Source organism: Dermacentor silvarum, chromosome 1 (assembly GCF_013339745.2).
Source record: "Dermacentor silvarum isolate Dsil-2018 chromosome 1, BIME_Dsil_1.4, whole genome shotgun sequence".
Taxonomy (NCBI): domain Eukaryota; kingdom Metazoa; phylum Arthropoda; class Arachnida; order Ixodida; family Ixodidae; genus Dermacentor; species Dermacentor silvarum.
Window position 1 is genome coordinate 164,077,803 of NC_051154.1, and position 19,684 is coordinate 164,097,486.

Sequence of the window (19,684 nt, forward strand, 5' to 3'; positions counted from 1 at the left end):
ACAAACACATGTGCACTATGCAATGACTTAGCGAGCTTACCTCACATGCTCTGGCGGTGTCCCGCGTTACGCGGCGATGAAAGCAACAGTTCTTCACGTTGGGATGCGGTTCTACGCAGCCCCAACCTCGAAGAACAGTTATGGGCTGTCCAACGGGCCCGCGACGCGGCGGAGAGGCTCGGCCTTTCTGTCCCGACGTGGGAGCGGCCCGCTGCGCGCTAGCACGCGCCCTAAAGGACACTAATAAAGTTCTTCATCCATCCATCCATCTATTAATTGCTCGTCATTCATTTTAAAAACTCTGAGGCTATTGGTTCATGTTGTGCGTTGGTATCTCGCCCAAACTTTAATGCTAAACGTCTATGATCGCTTTGCAGGCTATTTTTTCCATTTTCGTCTATTATCATTTGGTCTAGTTGTTCGTAGACCATTTCTGAGACTAAGGCGTAGTCGATACATGACTGCATGTTTCCGCATTGCCACGTTACCTGTCCGTGACACTTATTCTCCCTGTTAACTACTATAAGGTTCTGTTCATCTCTCAGATCCAGCACTGGAGAGCTGTTGTAATCAGTATATCCGTCTAATCGTCCATGTGTGCGTTCATATCTCCCACTAATATCACCTGGCCCGATTTACTGATCTCATTAATATCGCTTCTAATGCAATCAACCAATTCCTTATTTTTTTTCTCTGCTATCACTATATGTCCATAGGTAGCTACTCCCAGCCACGTCTTTTTATCTTGCCATGTGCCGCTAATCCATAAATGCTCTTTACATGTATCGTTTACCCTTCGCCCCTGCAGACCTTGCCTAATTAGTACGCCTACGCCTCCGCCTTTCCTTGACCCGGTCATTCTGTTGCATCCTTCCCATACAAAGTGTCAATAACAGGCGGCTGCTCCAAATCTCGTAGATGCGTTTCGGTCAAGGCGTACACGCTAATCGCTTCATCATTCAGCTGCGTTTGAATTTCCAGCCATTTTTCCTGCTTGCGACCACCCTGCATGTTAATGTAGCAAATTTTACCTTCGTTATTCTTATCCTTTCTGTGTCTTTTCCTGACTCCTGGTCGTCTAATTCTGCCCTTTACTTGTGTTTCGCTACGTTTCAATACTTAATCCTGCTTCCTGATTGCCTCGGGCCCGCATAAAAAAGCTACAGCTCGCGCCGCGAATCGACGTCCGACCGGTGTTGCTACACTTTCACTAAAATGTATCCCGTCACGCACAAAAGCGCCTTCGCGGCCTGCTCGGTGCACTTCTCGGTTGATGTCAATGACCGTAAAATTCATTGCTTTAGCTAGGGTCCAAATTTCCCTGTTTACTGCAAGAACTGCCCTTTCAATTTCATAACCTTGCCTTTCAGCCTCTGGCACCGTGCACACCGCGATTTGTACTTCTTTTGAAACATTCCGCAGGTCGGTGACCCCTTTGGCTATTTGCTTTGTGATCGCTGCTCCTCGTCCGTGCAGTACGTCAATCACTCCGCCCATTATCACCACTAGGTGTCTCTCCTCCATTGTGTCCCACATATAGATGAGACATGTGTATGCTGCAGTAAAGATCCAGAGACCACTCAGCACATCCTAATGGAATGCGACGGGATCCACTCAGCGATAACCGTAGGTAACGTGCAACTCCCAGAAGCGCTTGGGTTTAAAGTGGAAGGAAACATAAACAGATCAGCCGTAGAGATCAGCAAGAGACGATTAGAGTACTGGTGGAAAAAAAGCAGGGAAAAGATGGATACGACCTGATCTCTTAAAATCATAGGCAGCGGTACAAGCTAAATTTTTGAAAAAGAAAGATAATGAGAGGGTATACAAAAATGCTAGATAAAGAACATGTGTAGTATACCTGATTAAATCAAGCAGGCTAGGTGACTATTTGTCGCCACCCCGTCTCAAAGGGGATGCCAATAAATCATCATCATCATCATCACCACATGCGTTCCTTGGCCTTCGCTATCACCTCTCTAATCGGCTTTCCCGGAAGCGCGCTAACCTGGACTCGTCCGCCTGCACCTACCCTCTCTGTTATCGCTGGTTCTACTTTACGCATGTTGGAATCCCCAACAAAGACGCTTTTCTTCCCCCTCATCGCCGAAAGCTGCCCCCGAGGTCACAATGCCCTACCCTCCTTTCTTATCCTTGCCCTTGGCTTTGTTTTCTCCTGCGGCCGCGTCAGTGGTATCCCCTTCGTGACCATCACTGACGTTTCCGCCACTGCTTCCCGGCCTGGCGGGTTCGGCTGCCTTAGCTGCACTCGCATCGGAGCCAGCTCCGTTCGTGGTGCTCGCCTCGATGCGTTCACCATTGCTTTCCGGAATGGTGGCCCTCAGCTGAATTTCTACGTTAGCTAGCTTTTCTTCTACCTCCTTCCTCTGCTTCTGCTCGCTTTTAAGTTCCTTTTCTAGCTTTCCAACCCGCTTAGCTAGCTTATCCTTCTCCTGCTCTAGACGGTCTAGCAGCGACCCTAGCACACACATCCTACAGATAAAATCTGCACCGTTCGCTTCGCGTGCTGACTTAAACCGCGTTTCTTCGAGCGCGTAAGAACGCTCGCACTCAGAACAACGCACGCGTGGGTTCCCCCTAGTACCAACCATCATCTAGTACTAACAAGGCGTAGATGTGACAAAAAAAACAATTATTTGTTACCTACTTTTATCTAAGCGAGAAGACCAGCAAACTGAAGAGCATGAAAATAATTTATAAAGATTGCTTGACTAAGCTAACACTGCTAAAAAAACCAATAGCGAAATATAAAATAAGAAAACTTATCTCTTTGGCATGCTGCTCCTGCTGCGCTGAGACGGCACCTGAACTCGACACGTCCGCTCCCGTCGGCTTCACTCGTGAGAGTCAAGAGGAAGCTGCTGCAGCGCCTCGAGCGGGCGCGTTGGCAGGCGACAGAATAGCTTCTAGAACACTGTAACCGTACATATTGGCGACAGTGTTGCCATATTTGTTTGGAACGTGTCACTCAACTGAAAGACAAAAGTCAGTAAATTCCTGCAAAATTTTGCTTTAAAGTCACAAAAATTGTGGCTAGAACTGTCGAGTGAATTTCAAATAATGTAGGCGTCTTGGAACACTACAACATAAAGTAACGCGGCATATAAGTCATCTACTGAAACATTTCACGTTTGTCCAATGTCTGGGCAGGTGCTGAATAAACGGTACGTAAATTCACTAGCAGGTTGTATATTAGGGGCGAGTACTTACGGAGTCGCCATCTATCGGAAGCGTCTCGCTTGCGTAGTATACGAGGGATAACGCGGCGCGCTTCTCATAGGTTTGGCTTTTGGCGCCCAATAAAAACACCACGCGAGAGCCTTCCTGGACATTTCTCTTTGAACTCTCGAAACGAAGGAAGTTCTTTACTGTCAAAATAATAATCTTGGGCAAACAGAAAGCACAGAATGGTTTACAGACGCTATCTCTGTACCGATACGTATAGTGAACGCCCACTGCGCGCCATCGCCGCGATGGAGTCCCCCTAACCGGCTTCTTGCGTAAAAGGTAGGGCTCCGTGTTTTTGGAGTTTATCGGAGTCTATGTCTCGTAAATAGCCAATTCTCCGAAATTCGGAGTTAAGTTTTCCATTATTCTCAATACTCCAAAAACTTAGATGAAGTGATATCTGAACCCGAAAACATCAGAACACACGAAGCGTAATTTTGGTGTCTGGAAGGTTTGAACGGACAAACACATATACACACAAGCACAAATACTTGAATACAAAACACCTACGTTTGTGCGTATTACAACCTTAAAACTAGTTGTAATAGACGTGATCATACTTTGCGAGGTCGCTGCCACTGATGGAAGCAGGCTCCTTTCGATTGACGATTCTCAGCTTTGAAAATGCCCTTTCAACGTTTGCGCTAGAAGACTTGATCAGTGCGCAGCGAGAACGCATTGGCCACTGGACAGTGTGAAGTCTCCAAAGAGACAGGGGTTCAACAATGTTACTGATTAATTGGCTCTGATAGTTCGCAAAATCACTCACGAGTTGGCTCATGTCGTCAGTTTCAAGAAACATTAACACAAAAATCGGCACATAGGTTTCGAACGCGCGGGGTAACTCATGCTTCGCATTTAGATTCAGAATTTGAACACTGTACCAAAACGATTCACTGCTGTACTGGAGTGCATCGAAAAGGTTCCTCTCAACTGCCTGCCTCCACTTTTCAGCGACAGCTGCGTAGTATCCATGAAGGTTTGCGACAGTCGTTGGGCGGTCATACGTCTCTCGCTCCGTGCACGACAAGCCATTTGTTTAATGTACGATGGGGGTGGTCTAGGAGATACTGTTGACGTGAGGTAAAGTTTATATCGGCCAAACCGGCCGATGTATCAATGACTGCTTAGAACATGCCCTTTCGATATAGAACGGAACTGGGTCATATTGACCGTTGAAATCGGAGTTTATCGGATAAATCCGAATTGTCAAAAATTTTACCGGCGAGTGTTTGTCGAATTTTTTCGGATTTATCCGAAAACACGGAGCCCTAGTAATATGTTATTATAGTGGGCTGTCTGTATCACCAAATGGAGCATAATATAGAATGAAGCTTCAATGCAGCGATCGCACGGGTTCGCAGCGACTGACTGCGCGTCTGCATGCATGTCCGCGCACAATGCTTCGCTTTCGAGCGCGTGCGCGTTTTCGCACCGTGCCGCGAGCTTTAGGCCGCAGCATATGAGCATCTGACAGTACTCAAGCAACCATTGTTGCGTGGACGCTGTCAGATATGTACAAAAATAATTTCGTTATAACTGGGACTTTGACTCCTAAGGCGACTTGTGATGTGCCGTCGCGACGATTATTTTTTTTTCTAAATTCTTGGATGTTTTAGTATCATTATTTCTCAAGCTGTGTCGCACTGTATATTTATCGGTCTTCTCAGCGAGCAATTTCCCGCTGCTTCTTTTCCTTAATCCAGTATATTCATTGTTTGGCGCTAATTAACACAAACATGAGCATATGGCATGCCCTTTTTTTAATGTGCTTCTTACCGTTCCCTTTCCATTCCAGTGAACTTGCCAGTATCTATAAAGTTCATAGACCAAAGCGTCGTGACATTAGCCGGGCAGCGCGGGCGGCCGTGCGTCTCAGTGCGCACTTTCTGGCTACTCACCGCGAACATCGCAGCGCCGACACGTAGCAGAAATCTTCCTTGCGGAAGTGCTTGCTCCGCGCCCCAATTGTAGCCGATGGCTGCTTACCGGTTGGTTCTAAGTTTGCCGATCCAAGCATCATGTAGCTTCTTGCCCTGCGGGTACGTGTGAAGGACGACACCGGGCGCCGTTGCGTACGACCGGCACTGCGGCACCGAGCAGTAGGCTATCATGTTGGACGCCTTCAAAGGCAGCCACTACCTGTAATAGCGCTTTCAAGGGTTGTCGAGCAGGCACCCGAAACGGGGAAACCTCCCTACTTGAGCAGAACCCCAGCGCAGGTGGAACTTTCAACTTTTGTTTTCAGCTCGCATCGGCGCTTCCGAAGCAGCCGACGCGGCAGATGTGTTCACGTGATCCCTCGTTGCACGTCACGCCGAAAGCGGCGCCAGCTTTTCCAGTGGTGGAACTCGCCTCCAATACGGCTCTTAATTTACTAATATATCTACGTAACAACGTATGAGGCAAGGTGAAGTTTTTTCTTTATATCGTAAAGATAGAAATCCAGGACTATTGAGAAACATGAGCAGCCTGATTTCATTAGCACGAAAGTTGGGTCACTTGTAGCATACTTCTGGGCACTCGTGAATGATGAACAAAATTGTTCGACAGGCCCTTTCCTCATATGTTATCACGGCGATTAGAATTCCGTGGTTTCATGTAGGTTCAATACTGCGCTTCTGTCCCTTGATTTACCTGAAAGCTTTATGCAGTGTTGATGAGCGTCGCTTCTGCGCGAGTTCGTGACAAGTCGTGTTTTCTTTGGCAGTAGTGCTTTTCTTTCGAGGCACGTTTGGTAAGTTGCATTTATTATTATTCATTTCTTTGAGGATACTTTGGAACAACTGTGATATTTAGGAACGTTCTGTTAGGCAGATGACAGTGTTGGTCTCTTCTGAACGTGGCAGAGGCAGATACATTTTCGAGTTAATTTGATGTTTGCTTTCAGGAAAACGTGACAGCTGAACGCTCGAGAAAGGATAGCGTCAGTGTTTTTTTTTTTTTTCGCGAAGATATGTAGATAGTTCGCGGCAGTTTCCGTTAAACTAAGACTTTCTATTCGGATTTCGCGAGTTCTGAAAATAGCGCTGTATCAGGTTAGATACTGGTTATTCTGCAGTCTACTTCAGCTGATTTTAGAAATCGCCGGATGGTTGTTCCCGCACGCACGTAGAGAGTACCGCGCCTTAGAAACGGACTGCGCGGATCGTTTTTAGTAATGCTATACTCTACAGATTTCATTTCTCTTCGACGTATTATGTAAGGATGTGTCTATAAGGCGGTGGGTATCTCGCACGTGTATTTAAAAGACGGCAGCATATGAGTTTTATTTAGTGCGTGAAAGTACTTATAAATAAGCGCCAATCTTGTAGTCTTGAACGTGTAATTTGCGCAAGTTTTTTTTTTTCTTTAATGCGCGTCGCACGCAGGAGTTTTGACCTCAAAGCGAGAGCGAGTCTGATAGTACATCCGTGAAGTCAACGGGGCTCTCAGTGGCACTATTACGTGCGTTAATAACGGATGTAGAGTACGAACAGACAGTTCATGGCGTTTGTGCCGCATATTATCTTTCAATGACCATTTATTTAGGGTCATCCTGCAGTTAAGTTGGAGGATTATGGTGTTGTGTACCTGTTTGATTTTTGCGCGTCGTAATGTGAAGGTCGTAAGTTCGAATCCTCAGGCTCCAGTCCACTACATTTTCAGGCATGGAGTGGCGCCTGACGCCGGCAAAAAAAATATCGCCGAGAGCTAGTGGGGTTATACTAGTCAAGGTGAAACCAAAGTAGGAAGGCCCACTAAGCTTCAACAAAGTCACGCCCTCACCAGAACAGGAATTGGCCTCCCTGGTGCAGTATTCGGCCGCTACCTCCCTAATCACTCCTACAATTTACCCATTGCCCTCAGTCCCCAGCGGCTGCGAAGCACCTGACCTAGGCGCGGTCAGACCTGCGACGCGGCAGAGGGGGCTAAGAATCTCTGGGTCCGGACAAGCCGCCAATATAAAGTGAACCTGGCAACGTTCAACACGCGCACCCTATCGAGTAAGGCTAGCTTAGCAGGGCTATTTGAAGAATTATCAGGTATTTCCTGGGATATTATTGGCCATAGTGAGGTGAGAAGAACTGGTGAGGCTTATACAGTGCTGACTAACGGCCACGTCCTCTGCTACAGAGGTCTTCCAGATAGGAGAGAATTCGGAGTAGGATTTCTAGTCCATAAGGACATAGCGGGCAACATTGATGAATTCTACAGCATTAATGAGAGGGTAGCAGTCGTCGTAATAAAGTTGAATAGGAGGTATAGAATGAAGGTTGTACAAGCCTACGCCCCAACCTCCAGTCACGATGATGAAGAAATAGAACAGTTTTATGAAGATGTTGAAATAGCAATGAAAAAGGGGCAAACTCAGTATACTGCAGTCATCGGCGACTTCAATGCAAAAGTGGGGGCAAAGCTGGCGAGCAAGCAATTGGCAACTACGGCATCGATTCTAGGAACACTAGAGGAGAGATGTTGGTAGAATTCACAGAAAGGAATAGGCTCCGAATAATGAATACCTTCTTCAGGAAGCGCAGCAACAGGAAGTTGAACTAGAAAATCCCTAATTAAAAAACAAGTAATGAAATAGATTTCATACTCTCTGCCGATCCCAGCATAGTGCAGGATGTAGAAGTGTTAGGTAGGGTAAAGTGAAGTGACCATAGGCTAGTGAGGTCTAGGATTTCTCTCAGTTTAAGAGAGAAAGAATAAAGTTAGTCATGAAGAAACAAGCCAACCTAGACGCAGACCAATAAGTAAGGTAAAAGCAGACCAATTCAGGCTGGTGCTCGCAAACAGATATGCAGCTTCAGAACAGGAAGATAAAGACAACATAGAGGTAATGAATGAAACCGTAACTAGGTTGATGTCAGAAGCAGCAATTGAAGTGGGAGGTAAGGCACGTACCAAGGCAACCAGTAGGGAAGCTCTCCCAAGTAATAAAGGACCTAATAAAGAAACGGCATAACATGAAAGTGTCAAACTCGAGAGATCAGATAAAATTTGCTGAACTGTCGAAACTGATCAACAATCAGAAAGTACGGGATATCCGAAATTATAACGTGGAAAAGCTTGAGGAAGCAGTAAAATATGGATGCAGCATGAAATCAGTGAGAATAAAACTACGCATAGAACAAGGCAAAATGTATGCACTGAAAGATAAGCAGGGTAATATCATTAGCAATTTCATTGACATAGTAAAATCAGCGGAATAATTCTATAGTGACCTGTACAGCCCCCAGAGCAGCCAAGATACTTCCATTCGAAGTAGTGACGAACAGGATACTGTTGCGTCCCGAATCGGCCGGGCGCATTCTTTGATTGTTTCCCATCAAGGCAGGCCCTTTCATGAGCGTCGCCCAGCTGGCGACAGTGCCAGACACTGACGAGACGGGCAAACAAGCGCCCCAACTCGGCAGTGCCCATTCTTTGGGTGCTTCCCCCGATGTCACCCCTTTCATCAGCGTCGTCCAGACGCTCACTTAGAAGCGACCCACCACAACCGCCACCCTTCGTCAGACGCGGCGATTAGTGCAAAGGCCATTCTCCCGACCCTGGCAAGATGACCGTCGGAGGGCAAGAAACAGGTCACCGACTTTCGTGGAAGGAGTGTCAACCCCCTGTTTCCGGATTACCTCGTCCTTGCTTCGAAGGTGCAATATTAGAGGCGGAGTTCAGCGAACAAGACGGCCCGTCTGATTGGCCGCATCAAGGTCATCTGATTCCCTAGTTGGGTCAACTAGGGAAGACCGATGTTTTATAAGGAGACACCTTGCGTGCAGTGGTGTGTCCTGACGTGTTCTGATATGTGCTCAGACATGTAGTGAGCTGAGACTTTCAAAGTGCTCCCCCATGGAGTGGGCTTCCATATTTGGAGCCGCTGTAAATACTGTAAAATAAACCCTTTTTTCTCTCGCTCTTACTCCCGGATGTACTCATCCCTTTGGCTGAAGGATCACCGGCCTAAACGCTACCCGAGTCTCAACAATACAGATGCCCCTTCTAAAACTAGCGATGAAGTTAGAAGGGCCTTGAAAGACATGACCAGGGGAAAAGCTGCTGGAGAAGATGAAGATCAAAGATGGGGGAGAAATCATACTTAAAAAGCTTGCGGCCCTTTATATACGCAATGCCTCACGACTTCAAGTGTACCAGAAAGCTGGAAGAACGCCAACATTATACTCATCCATAAGGGAGACATTAAATAATTGAAGAAATTTAGACCCATTAGCTTGCTTTCAGTATTGTATAAAATATTCACCAAGGTAATTTCAAATAGAATCAGCGCAACACTTGACTTCAGCCAACCAAGAGAACAGGCTGGCTTCAGGAAGGGATATTCTACGATGGATCACATCGATGTCATCAACCAGGTAATAGAGAAGTCTGCGGAGTACAATCAACCTCTCTATATGGCTTTCATAGATTATGAAAAAGCATTTGATTCAGTAGAGATACCAGCAGTCATAGAGGCATTACGTAACCAAGGAGTACAGGAGGCATACGTGAATATCTACGAGGATTGCACAATTAATTTAATTTAATTATGGGGTTTTACGTGCCAAAACCACGATCTGATTATGAGGCACGCCGTAGTGGGGGACTCCGGAAATTTGGACCATGGGGGTTCTTTAATGTGCACCTAAATCTAAGTACACGGGTGTTTTCGCATTTCGCCCCCATCGAAATGCGGCCGCCATGGCCGGGATTCGATCCCGCGACCTCGTGCTCAGCAGCCAACACCATAGCCACTGAGCAACCACGGCGGGTAAGGATTGCACAGCAACCTTGGTTCTCCAAAAGAAAAGTATAAAGTCACCTATCAAGAAAGGGGTCAGGCAAGGAGACACAATCTCTACAATGCTATTCACTGCATGCTTAGAAGAAGTATTCAAGCTCTTAGACTGGGAAGGTTTAGGAGTGAGAATCAACGGCGAACATCTCAGCAACCTTCGGTTTGCAGATGAAATTGTCCTGTTCAGCAACAATGGGGACGAATTGCAGCAAATGATTGCGGACCTTAACCAAGAAAGTGTAAGAGTGGGGTTGAAGATTAATATGCAGAAGACAAAGATAATGTTCAATAGCCTGGCAAGGGAACAAGAATTCAGGATAGCCAGTCAGCCTCTAGAGTCTGTAAAGGAGTACGTTTATCTAGCTCAATTACTCGCAGAGGACCCTGATCATGAGAAAGAAATTTATAGAAGAATAAAACTTGGGTGGAGTGCATACGGCAGGCATTACCGAATCCTGACTGGGAAATTACCACTGTCGTTGAAAAGAAAAGTGTACAATCATTGCATTCTACCGGTGCTAACATATGGGGCGTAAACTTGGAAGTTAACAAAGAAGCTCGATGACAAGTTAGGGACCGTACAAAGAGCGATGGAACGAAAAATGTTAGGTCTAACGTTAAGAGACAGGAAGAGAGCGGTGTGGATCAGAGAACAAATGGGGATAGCCGATATTCTAGTTGACATTAAGAGGAGAAAGTGGAGCTGGGCAGGCCATGTAATGCGTAGGATGGATAACCGGTGGATCATTAGGGTTACATAATGGATACCAAGAGAAGGGAAGCGCAGTCGAGGACGGCGGAAAACTAGGTGGAGTGATGAAGTTACGAAATTCGCAGGCGCAAGTTGGAATCAGATAGCGCAAGACAGAGGTAATTGGAGATTGCAGGGAGATGCCTTCGTCCTGCAGTGGACATAAATATAGGCTGATGATGATGATGATGATGATGATGATGATGATGATTTGTCCACAAGCAGTGAGAAACGGAAGCGCCGCGTTCAGGTTCGCGTGAACGAGCCCAGCCCCTCCGATATGTGCGCTTACTATAGATCTGTCTGGTTATATATCTGCGGTGTTATAGATGTCACCATGCACTTTATTACGGTTAGTTTTGGTACATTCATTTACTGCTACTGTTGCGAACTTTCCCCCCTCAGACGTATTAAATGAATATGCAGAACCGTTGTGCAGTGGTGTTCGCTGTGGAGGCGTTCACAAAACACAAGCAAGAACACTTTGGCCGGGACATACGGAATCCTTCGTTATACTGGTCACTTCCTTCGAAAGCTGTAAATAGTATAGGGATTCAACCGTTATCACAGTACCCATTTTTTAAGGCCTTAGAAAGGGAGTTGTTTATTTACAGTTAACCGCCTCTATAAATAACGCCTAAGCAACAAAATGACCTCCCATGCACACCCGTGAAACACTGTACAACGAAAGTTACTAAACGAATTCATTTTCTTACCAACTCTTACAGTGACAGGCAAGATAATGTTTCTCTCCAGTGTCAATTAAACTGATAAAACGGTATTGAGAATGAATAAAAAGCAAACGGTGCATCTTTCTTTTATAATAAGGCATAATGCGCGACACTAAAAATCGTTGTTCTTATTCTATTACACTGACGCGCAAGAATATTATGTTTTGATGCGGGAATATGTTCGGGAAATAATTGCAGTGTAGACTATGACTGTTATACCCCCACCGCAAAGAGATTTTTGCTCGGCCGGTTGATCGGAGTCCGCTAAGTAGGCACTTAAGAAAGTAAACAGAGCTAGATATGTCACAATCAAAATTTCCTTTAATCATCAAGCTAAAATTTGATGCAGTTCTGGCGACATTTCAGCATGTGGACATGTGATGAAAACGTTCTTTTTATCGCCCAAGGATGGCAATTCTGGCCGGAAAGGGTCATGGAAACCTTCGTATAGGCATTTTGAATAGTGAACAGAAACTGAAAGGCTCTACGACATATTTCGGAATCATCCGTATATTCCCAGCTTAAATTTCGTTTTCAAGTAACACATTTATAGTTTATGCAAAGTAACGAGAAAGGGAGGAATGAAAAAAAAAAACGTTCGTTTTGAGTGCATACATTCTTACCCGTGCTGCTAGGTCCCACATTGTGTTTACATTATTTTAGTAAATTAAAGTGAAATAGCATAGTAAGAAACTGTATGACCAAAGTTGTTTCAGCCACACGCATGTCCTCGGGGAAGCATTTAGCAGAGTTCTCGGAATATCACCGAACCAGAGCTGACGCTACATCTTCTGTCACCGCACTACATGCTTTATATGACATTGTTTCGGAGCCTTCTTGTCATACGTTCATGCTGGCGGGACACTTTAATTTGCCTGACTTACGCTGGTGTGACGGAACTTGTGGGTACACAGCAGGTGGATTCTTAAACTTGGGGATGAAAAACATCATAGATTCTTTCCGATTAATGCAATATGTTATTGATCCAACTGGTGGCACCAATACATTGGACCTTGTTTTCTGCAACTCGCCAAATATGGTGAATTTTGTAAATGGTATTCCGGGAATAAGTGACCACCTGCCGGTCGTGGCAAGTGTTAAAACCAAAAGTAGCAGACAAAAGAAACAAGAGACCAGAAAAATGTACCTATGTGACAGGTGATTATGCCAGCACATCAAGGAAGTTTCTTGATCATTTGTCGCTGTGTGAATGCCTCTCAGATGATTGTGGCATTCAACAATTATTGGATAAGTTGAAGAAGTACTCAAGGAGCTTACCAATACGTACATACCCAGCATTAAATACGGCAGACTTAAAAAGCGTAACAAATCATGGATGACTAGGAGTATCTTAAGAACAGTTAGGGATAGAAGGCGCCTATACTTAATATAGTAAAGAACTACTAGCAATCGTCACTTTGAAAGGTTGCGTGATGTAACTCGTGAATACAAACAAACTACAAGGGATGCTAAGGGGCGCTACCTTGGAAAACTCGGCAGCGAAATAAAAACGAATGATCCGAATCCACAGCTCCGTCTTCCGTCAGGAATATCTAGAGCTGAGGACACGCTTCTGTGCCGCTTGTGACTTGGCGTGGCCTTCAGGAATTCTTACTCATTTCGGATCGGAATGGCCAACAGCCCCACATTCGATAACTGTAGCTGCGAGAAAACAATCGCCCACCTTCTCTGTGAGTGTCCCCGCTTCAGTGCGCCTAGAAAATGACTTTAAAGAGTGTTAGATAGACTTTACAAACGCCCTTTGTCAGAGGAAAGGGTCCTGGGACACTGGCCGAGCCCGTCCTCAGCACTGAAGGCTTTGAAAGCGTTTTTGCGCTTCTTGCGGAGAACTGGTCTTAGAGACACACTTTAGGCAGTGTCGTATTCTCCTTTCCTTTTCCCTTTTTTTAATATTTTTTTCTTGCTCTTTCCTGTTTTTTTTTCTTTTTGAAACATCTCTTTTCTATTATCTTTAAATACCCCTTACCCGCTTTCCGCAGCACAGGGTAGCCAGCCGGTCTGAGAACTGGCTAACCTCCTTGCGCATCCGTCTATTCTTCCTTCCTCCTCCTCCTTAACGCTCGAACAGTGGCAAGCTTATCGTTTGCACGTTACAAACACACAAAAAAAATAACGAAGACAAGGAAACGCCGTGACTGAAAACTACGAGAGCTTGCGTCCTTCGCAACCAGCCATATTCGTGTTGACTCAAGGATTTCTGGCGCATGCAAATCTCCGCGCCTGAAACTGCCTTGCGCTAGGAGGGTAGTGTCGCGATGAATGCGTCCTGATACTCCTCTTCTTTTTTTTTTTCCTTTTTTTTTCAATAAAGAGCCGCGAGTCTTTAGGCGGTCTCCATCGGGTGCGTCTTAAAGTTTTACCGCCGGCGAGGAGCCTGGCTTTAAAAACGGCTGCTCTCTGATTTCCTGTTGCTTCTGGTGTCCCTGAAAGGGTGAAAAGGCGACTTCCATTCGCGAACGCTGATGGCAGTTGCTCCCGGATGCAATCCAAGGCGATTGCCATCCGCTGCTTTCCGCCTTTTTTGTTCTGCCTGGAGACACAATTTTGCCCAAAGGCGAAGAAGTGCGAAAATCGGCGCCATCTCCGAGTACAAGAGGGCAATGACGCAAGTGGTGCTCGACTCGGTCATTTCCTCTGGGTTATTTAGCCTCTAGGATGAGAATACGGTGGTTCAAGAGGGGTAACATACAAACGGCGAAAGAACTGCGGGAATTGGTCGGCCCCAGGCGATGAGAAGCGCGCCTGAGGCGCAGAAAAGCTGATAACTTATCACAGGCGTGGTTCGGAAGTGGATGTGATTTCCTTTGGCCTTATAGCTTTAGTTTTCCAGCTGTGACGACAATAAACGCCTTAATTTTCGGCGTCACTGCCGATTTGGGTACTTTTACTGCGCTTAAAGAAGTTGATATGATTGACCGTTTGTCGATGAAAGGACCTTGGGACACAGGCCACTGAAAACTTGCGTGCACCTATATACATGGCCTTCTCTCTGTCTCTGTGTCTGTCTCTCTCTTAGTCAACAATATCTTTTAAAAAATTGGACGACGGTTAAGCTTCGCCTTTAAGAGTAGAACGCGATAGCGTCATCGGGACCCGTTCGCATACGGCAAGTAGGCTTCATTCACTGCAACTCTGAATCGTAGGAAAGCCAGCTTACAAAGACCAAGCTTACACCGATCCTCTTAAAGTCGGCTTCACTTTTAAGGTGAAATGCATTGCTGGAAAGGCGTATTTCCAGGGGCAATATAAGTGGTCTTATATTAAAATGTGAAGGCCCTAGCACATTTTTTATTATTTTATTAATTGTTTGCTGTTGCGCCGACGCGCGCAGGTCTGGTAGAAATGCTGAAAAGGGGTTTGTGTTTGAGTTTCCTCGTAGCAGAATCAGGTTTTCTTGTACATTCAAATTACAATCCGATGCCGATTGGTAAACAATCCGACGGTGAATTCGACGCCGAATGGTAAAGTCGTACTTTACCATTTTTCTGACGGATTTCACTTTGAGAAATTCAATTTTTGTTCACCAAAACCTTGCACCACGTGGAGGTCCTGCGCGGTCTATGTGGTTGGATGATTTTCTCCGCCACCCGCGATCACACGCCGGTTGTCGACGCCGGATTTTCTGCGACACGGGGCCCTAAACGCTATCGCGTTAAAAGCGCCTCAGGCAGATAGCGCAATTGTATTGCCTGAAGTAGATTACTTGGGGAGGCGGACGCTACCTGCAGTAGAAATGACAGTAAATAATTATAAAATTAACAGAGTTTTGCAAATACATTTTTAACTAGTCATTTTAGGGCGCATGTTTCAGCCGCTGAATTCAAGTACGTGAGTGTCCAAGGCACGTCCCACTTGGAATATTGAAATGCACCAGTTTTGAGTATTACACTCAAAAGTGCAACATACGTTTCTTTCTTTTTCTTTTTTAACAGAACGCGTTTTTAAACTGTGAAGGACAAAGTTAACTCGAACACCAATGCATTGTATAGCTAATTTTAGGAACGAATATTACGAAACTGATGCCAGCCTCAGAATTCCTTCTACGTGGGCATGTCTTGCGAACTGACGGGCTCCAATGCGTAAATAAATTTGCAATGTGTGCCTTAAAGTGATTAGTGCAGAACCGTATTTGTGAAAATTTGTTAATTATTCAATCATCCGTTTTGATTTCGCGTAAACGTAGTGTTCACTTGCACGAATAACTGAGTTCAACTAGTAGAATTGCGCTGTCTGCTTTAAGGTCTTGTTCAGGTGAAGGTCAGGTACTGTATTAGAACGTTTCCTTCCTTCCTGGAGACTGCTGGGCACTGCGATCGCCTATGGCATCGCCGTTTACTGAAACGGAAACACTGCGGATGGCAGATGAATGGATCGATGCTTAAGCGTCCCCTTTGAAACTGGATGGTGGGCTGCGTCACCACGCTCCTGTTATTATTTTGCCTAATGTCCTACATATCTCCTAAAGCTCACAGAATTCCCCAGCATCAAACGTTCTTAACCACTATTGCGACCTTTATTTTTGTACGCCGCCGTTGTTTGTGATCTCTCTACTTTTCTGCCACCAAGCTTCCAATCGTCTCTTACTAATCTCTATAGCAGATATGTTTACTTTACTACTGCTATCGCTGAACCCAAGTCCTTCAAGGAGGCCAGAGGAGCCTAAACCGACCACTGGGCAGATATTTTCACATTCTAATAAAATATGTTCTATCGTTTCCCTAGCTTTACCGCAGCAAGTACATGCGTCTTCTTCCTTGTTGTACTTCGCTTTATAAGTACGCGTTCTAAGGCATCCTGATCGAAAAGTAAAGAGCTTCCCTTTGAGTTATTGGAAATTGTTTCTTTCCTGATTTCGTTTTTTTCCTCTTGAGTAGTTACTCATCGAATCTTTCTTTTCCATTGCCGCCACCCATGAGATTGTCGCAGCGTCTCTGACTTCGTGCTTGACGTTCTTTGTTGCCATGTTACTTACTATACCGGTCGCATCCTAGTTCTTTTCTTCCACTGTGAATCAATGTTTTTCCTGTGTAAATATCTGAACACTCTCGCAACCAATTTACTTTCATCCACATTCCTCAGTCGTTGTTCATAATCAATTTTACTCTGCGCTTCGCTCACATCAAAACTTGTCCAGCCCATATCACCTTGCACAGCTTCATTTGTAGTCTTCCCGTGAGCGAGGCGTCCCACTCATCTATTCCTGATTGTATCCCTGACTTCAAGCAAACAACCGCACTTCCAAGTGTAAGGCCTGGAACCACTACACCTCTCCACATACCTCGGAACACCTCGTACCTATTGTGTCCCCATAGCGCTCTGTGTTTCATTATCGCCGCATTTTTCTTCCCCTTTGCACGTATGGCTTTTTCCTGTCCTTCCATATATCTATTGCCTTCGTTTATCCATATACCAATGTATATGTATTCTTTTACACGAGGCATTTCCTGGCCCTATATTGACACTGTCTGTTCGCTGTTTTCATTGAATACCATAAAACCTGATTTTTTAGCGCTAAACTTCAAAGCCAAATTATCACCTTCCTGTCCCCAGATATTAGCCAGAGGTTGCATATCACTTTGCTTGTTAGCTAGCAACACAATGTCTCCCGCATAAAACAAACCTGGAAGCTGCTGCTCTACTATTGTGCCCACCTGTTTGCATGAGCGATTAAACCCGATATTGCTTCCTTCTAGCGTCCTTTCCATCCTTACCATGTACATAATAAACGGCATCGCGGATAAAGGGCACCCCTGTCTCAGTCCCTTTTGATATCAACTTGCTCCTTGCTCTCATCCCTTCCCATTCAACGCAAACTGTATTAACAGCGAAGCTGTTTCAGCCAGTCGTAAAAAGTGCGCGTTTCACGAAAAGCCAGCCGCGCCGTAGCCATGGCAACCAGCGACACCGCAGCTGCTAGAACACCTGGCATAACCTCGTGACGTCATGCCAAGCCGCGCATGCGGAGTAGCGACAAATGAGAGCGACAAATGACATTTGAGAGCGAGAGAGAGTACGCGCGTCGCGCGATATGCTCGGGAGAGACAAGCAACCACCTCGCGGAGCGTCGCACGCTATGCTCCGGAAAGAGAAATGAGAGCGAGAGAGAGAAAAAAAATTGTAGCAGCACCAATGCGGCAACGCGCGGAGGTGCTGCCGACGCTATCCGCGCTTCTCCGTTTCCCCGCATTAGCGCCGAACGCTCGCGGTGTCCGTGACTGCAGCAGGCGCCTCTGACGGCAGCTCGGCCGAGCTCCCACCAGCTGTGCGCTACTGCGCATGCGCCGTGACGTCATCCCGGCGTGTCGTCTGCAGCGCGCCGCCCGTACACTGTGCATAGCTTTCGCCCCACTTCCCCTACGTGTGCTTGGGCTGCAAGTGCTTCGCGAGGCGTTCCCCGATGCCACGGACCACGAGGGAATGCTTACACTTCGTATAACTTAGCATCACTTATAGCCAAGACCAGCTCGGTACCGATCAGCTCCGCTGTGTCTTAGCCTTGCGCCACTAGTGCAAGATACCCCGAATTTTTTTCTAGGTAAATCTCCCTCAAAAGCTGTATACAGACGTTGTCTAAGCATTCCCCTTCCATAATATCCCGCAAAATGTTGCAGTTACGTTGTCATACGCAGCAGCAGAGCTGGTAGCGCAAACTCGTGACGCTTTTTACAACTACGGCGCGTTAGAAATCGTTCCCTAAGTAGAGTGAAAGGGGGAGAGAGAAATCCAGTGTACGCCTTCGCACCAGCAGATATGTAGAACAAAGTAATTGCAAATGTAGTTTTTTTTTGTGACATTCATGTCATTCGCAAACAAAATCAACGTATGTATGAGCGTCAAGCTTTAGCTGGAGAGGCATTTCTGGCGTTTAGTGTGTGTGTGTGTGTGTTGTGCGCGCGTGCTTGCATACTGTGGATCCTATCATTAATCGTAATGTTTACGATTTCTTTTCATTAATACTACATGTATTTTCTTTTTCTTATATTTGCGTACTACTGATTTAAAGCGCTTGCACCTTTTGTTAGAGAAGAAGGAAATGACGGTCTGCACGAAATAACATTGAAAATAGCCCGTACACCAAGCGTAGCGCTTGGAACAGCTTTTTCCGCCTACAAGAATTTGGTGACTGGGTGACGAAGTATCTCTTTTATTTTTTTATATTTTTTTTTCCTGGACAGACGTGCGTACGATCTTGGACTCGGTGGTCGCGGAGCTTGAGGCGAAGCCGGACCGGCGATTTATCTACGTCGAGATGGCTTTCTTCACCCGCTGGTGGGAGGAGCAGACACCAGAAAAGCAGGCCTCGGTCCGCGCCCTCATCGAAGAAGGTGAGTGAGTCTCAATTTCGCCGGCTCTACATGCCTCTTCGTCTCGCACTCTCGACCCGTTTCGGTGCACGATTGAACAGGCTGTATTTTATAGCATTTCGTCCGCCTGTTTCTGCACTGATGCAGTAACGTTTTGCCCATATTGCTGGGCTCGTATTCACAAAAAGCAGTTACGCTAGAATTGTTCGTAAGAGCAAATTCAAGCCAATCCTGATGCTGTGTACATATTATTAGCGAAGGCGGACAGCCAATGAAAAAGAGCGCTTACGAATGAAAGTGTCTGTGAATTCGGCCCCTTAGGTATTGCCAAAAGCCAGGGAATATAGTAGGGAAAAAATGACGGTCATTATCACCGCGTTTAGTGGGCTCCGCATGCAACTTGACAATCACGCCCTAGAAACCCCCACGCGTCGGCATCGAGGGCAGCCAACCGGCCTGTGGCGGCTGCGGCATTCGCGCTAAGCACATTTCGAGAGGCATAGAAGTTCGAGGCACAGAAGCTATCCCGGCAGCTCCGAAAACAAATCTCGTAAGAAGTCACAGTGGAGCTCTCTTTCCCTGGATGAACGCAAACAGCGTCCTGATTGGAAGACGCGTCCCGTACAACCCATGTCGTGGGGGAGTATATACCGAGGGCACCTCGGACTCTCGGGCACCTCCCCGCGACAAAGAATGTCCTATTCTCTTCACTGTGATGCACTTTATTTTTTTTTTCTTCGTGATGACCCTGACCAATGGCTGGCGCAGCGGCTGCACAAAGGATTCGTAGCTGCTACCGTGGGTCCATGATTTCTATGCACTTTGTATGGAGCTGCCTGTCATACGCAGA

General features: G+C 46.1%; 1 protein-coding gene across 2 annotated transcripts in view; it reads left to right on the forward strand.

Moving 5' to 3' along the window:
- LOC119436344 (lysosomal alpha-mannosidase) overlaps window positions 1–19,684 on the forward strand; it is a 615,486-nt gene that overhangs the window by 506,609 nt on the left and 89,193 nt on the right. For both annotated transcript variants that reach the window (XM_049657027.1, XM_049657033.1), the window contains exon 4: window positions 18,706–18,855. In XM_049657027.1, the coding sequence (XP_049512984.1) occupies window positions 18,706–18,855 (150 nt within the window). The remainder of the gene's footprint in view (window positions 1–18,705; window positions 18,856–19,684) is intronic.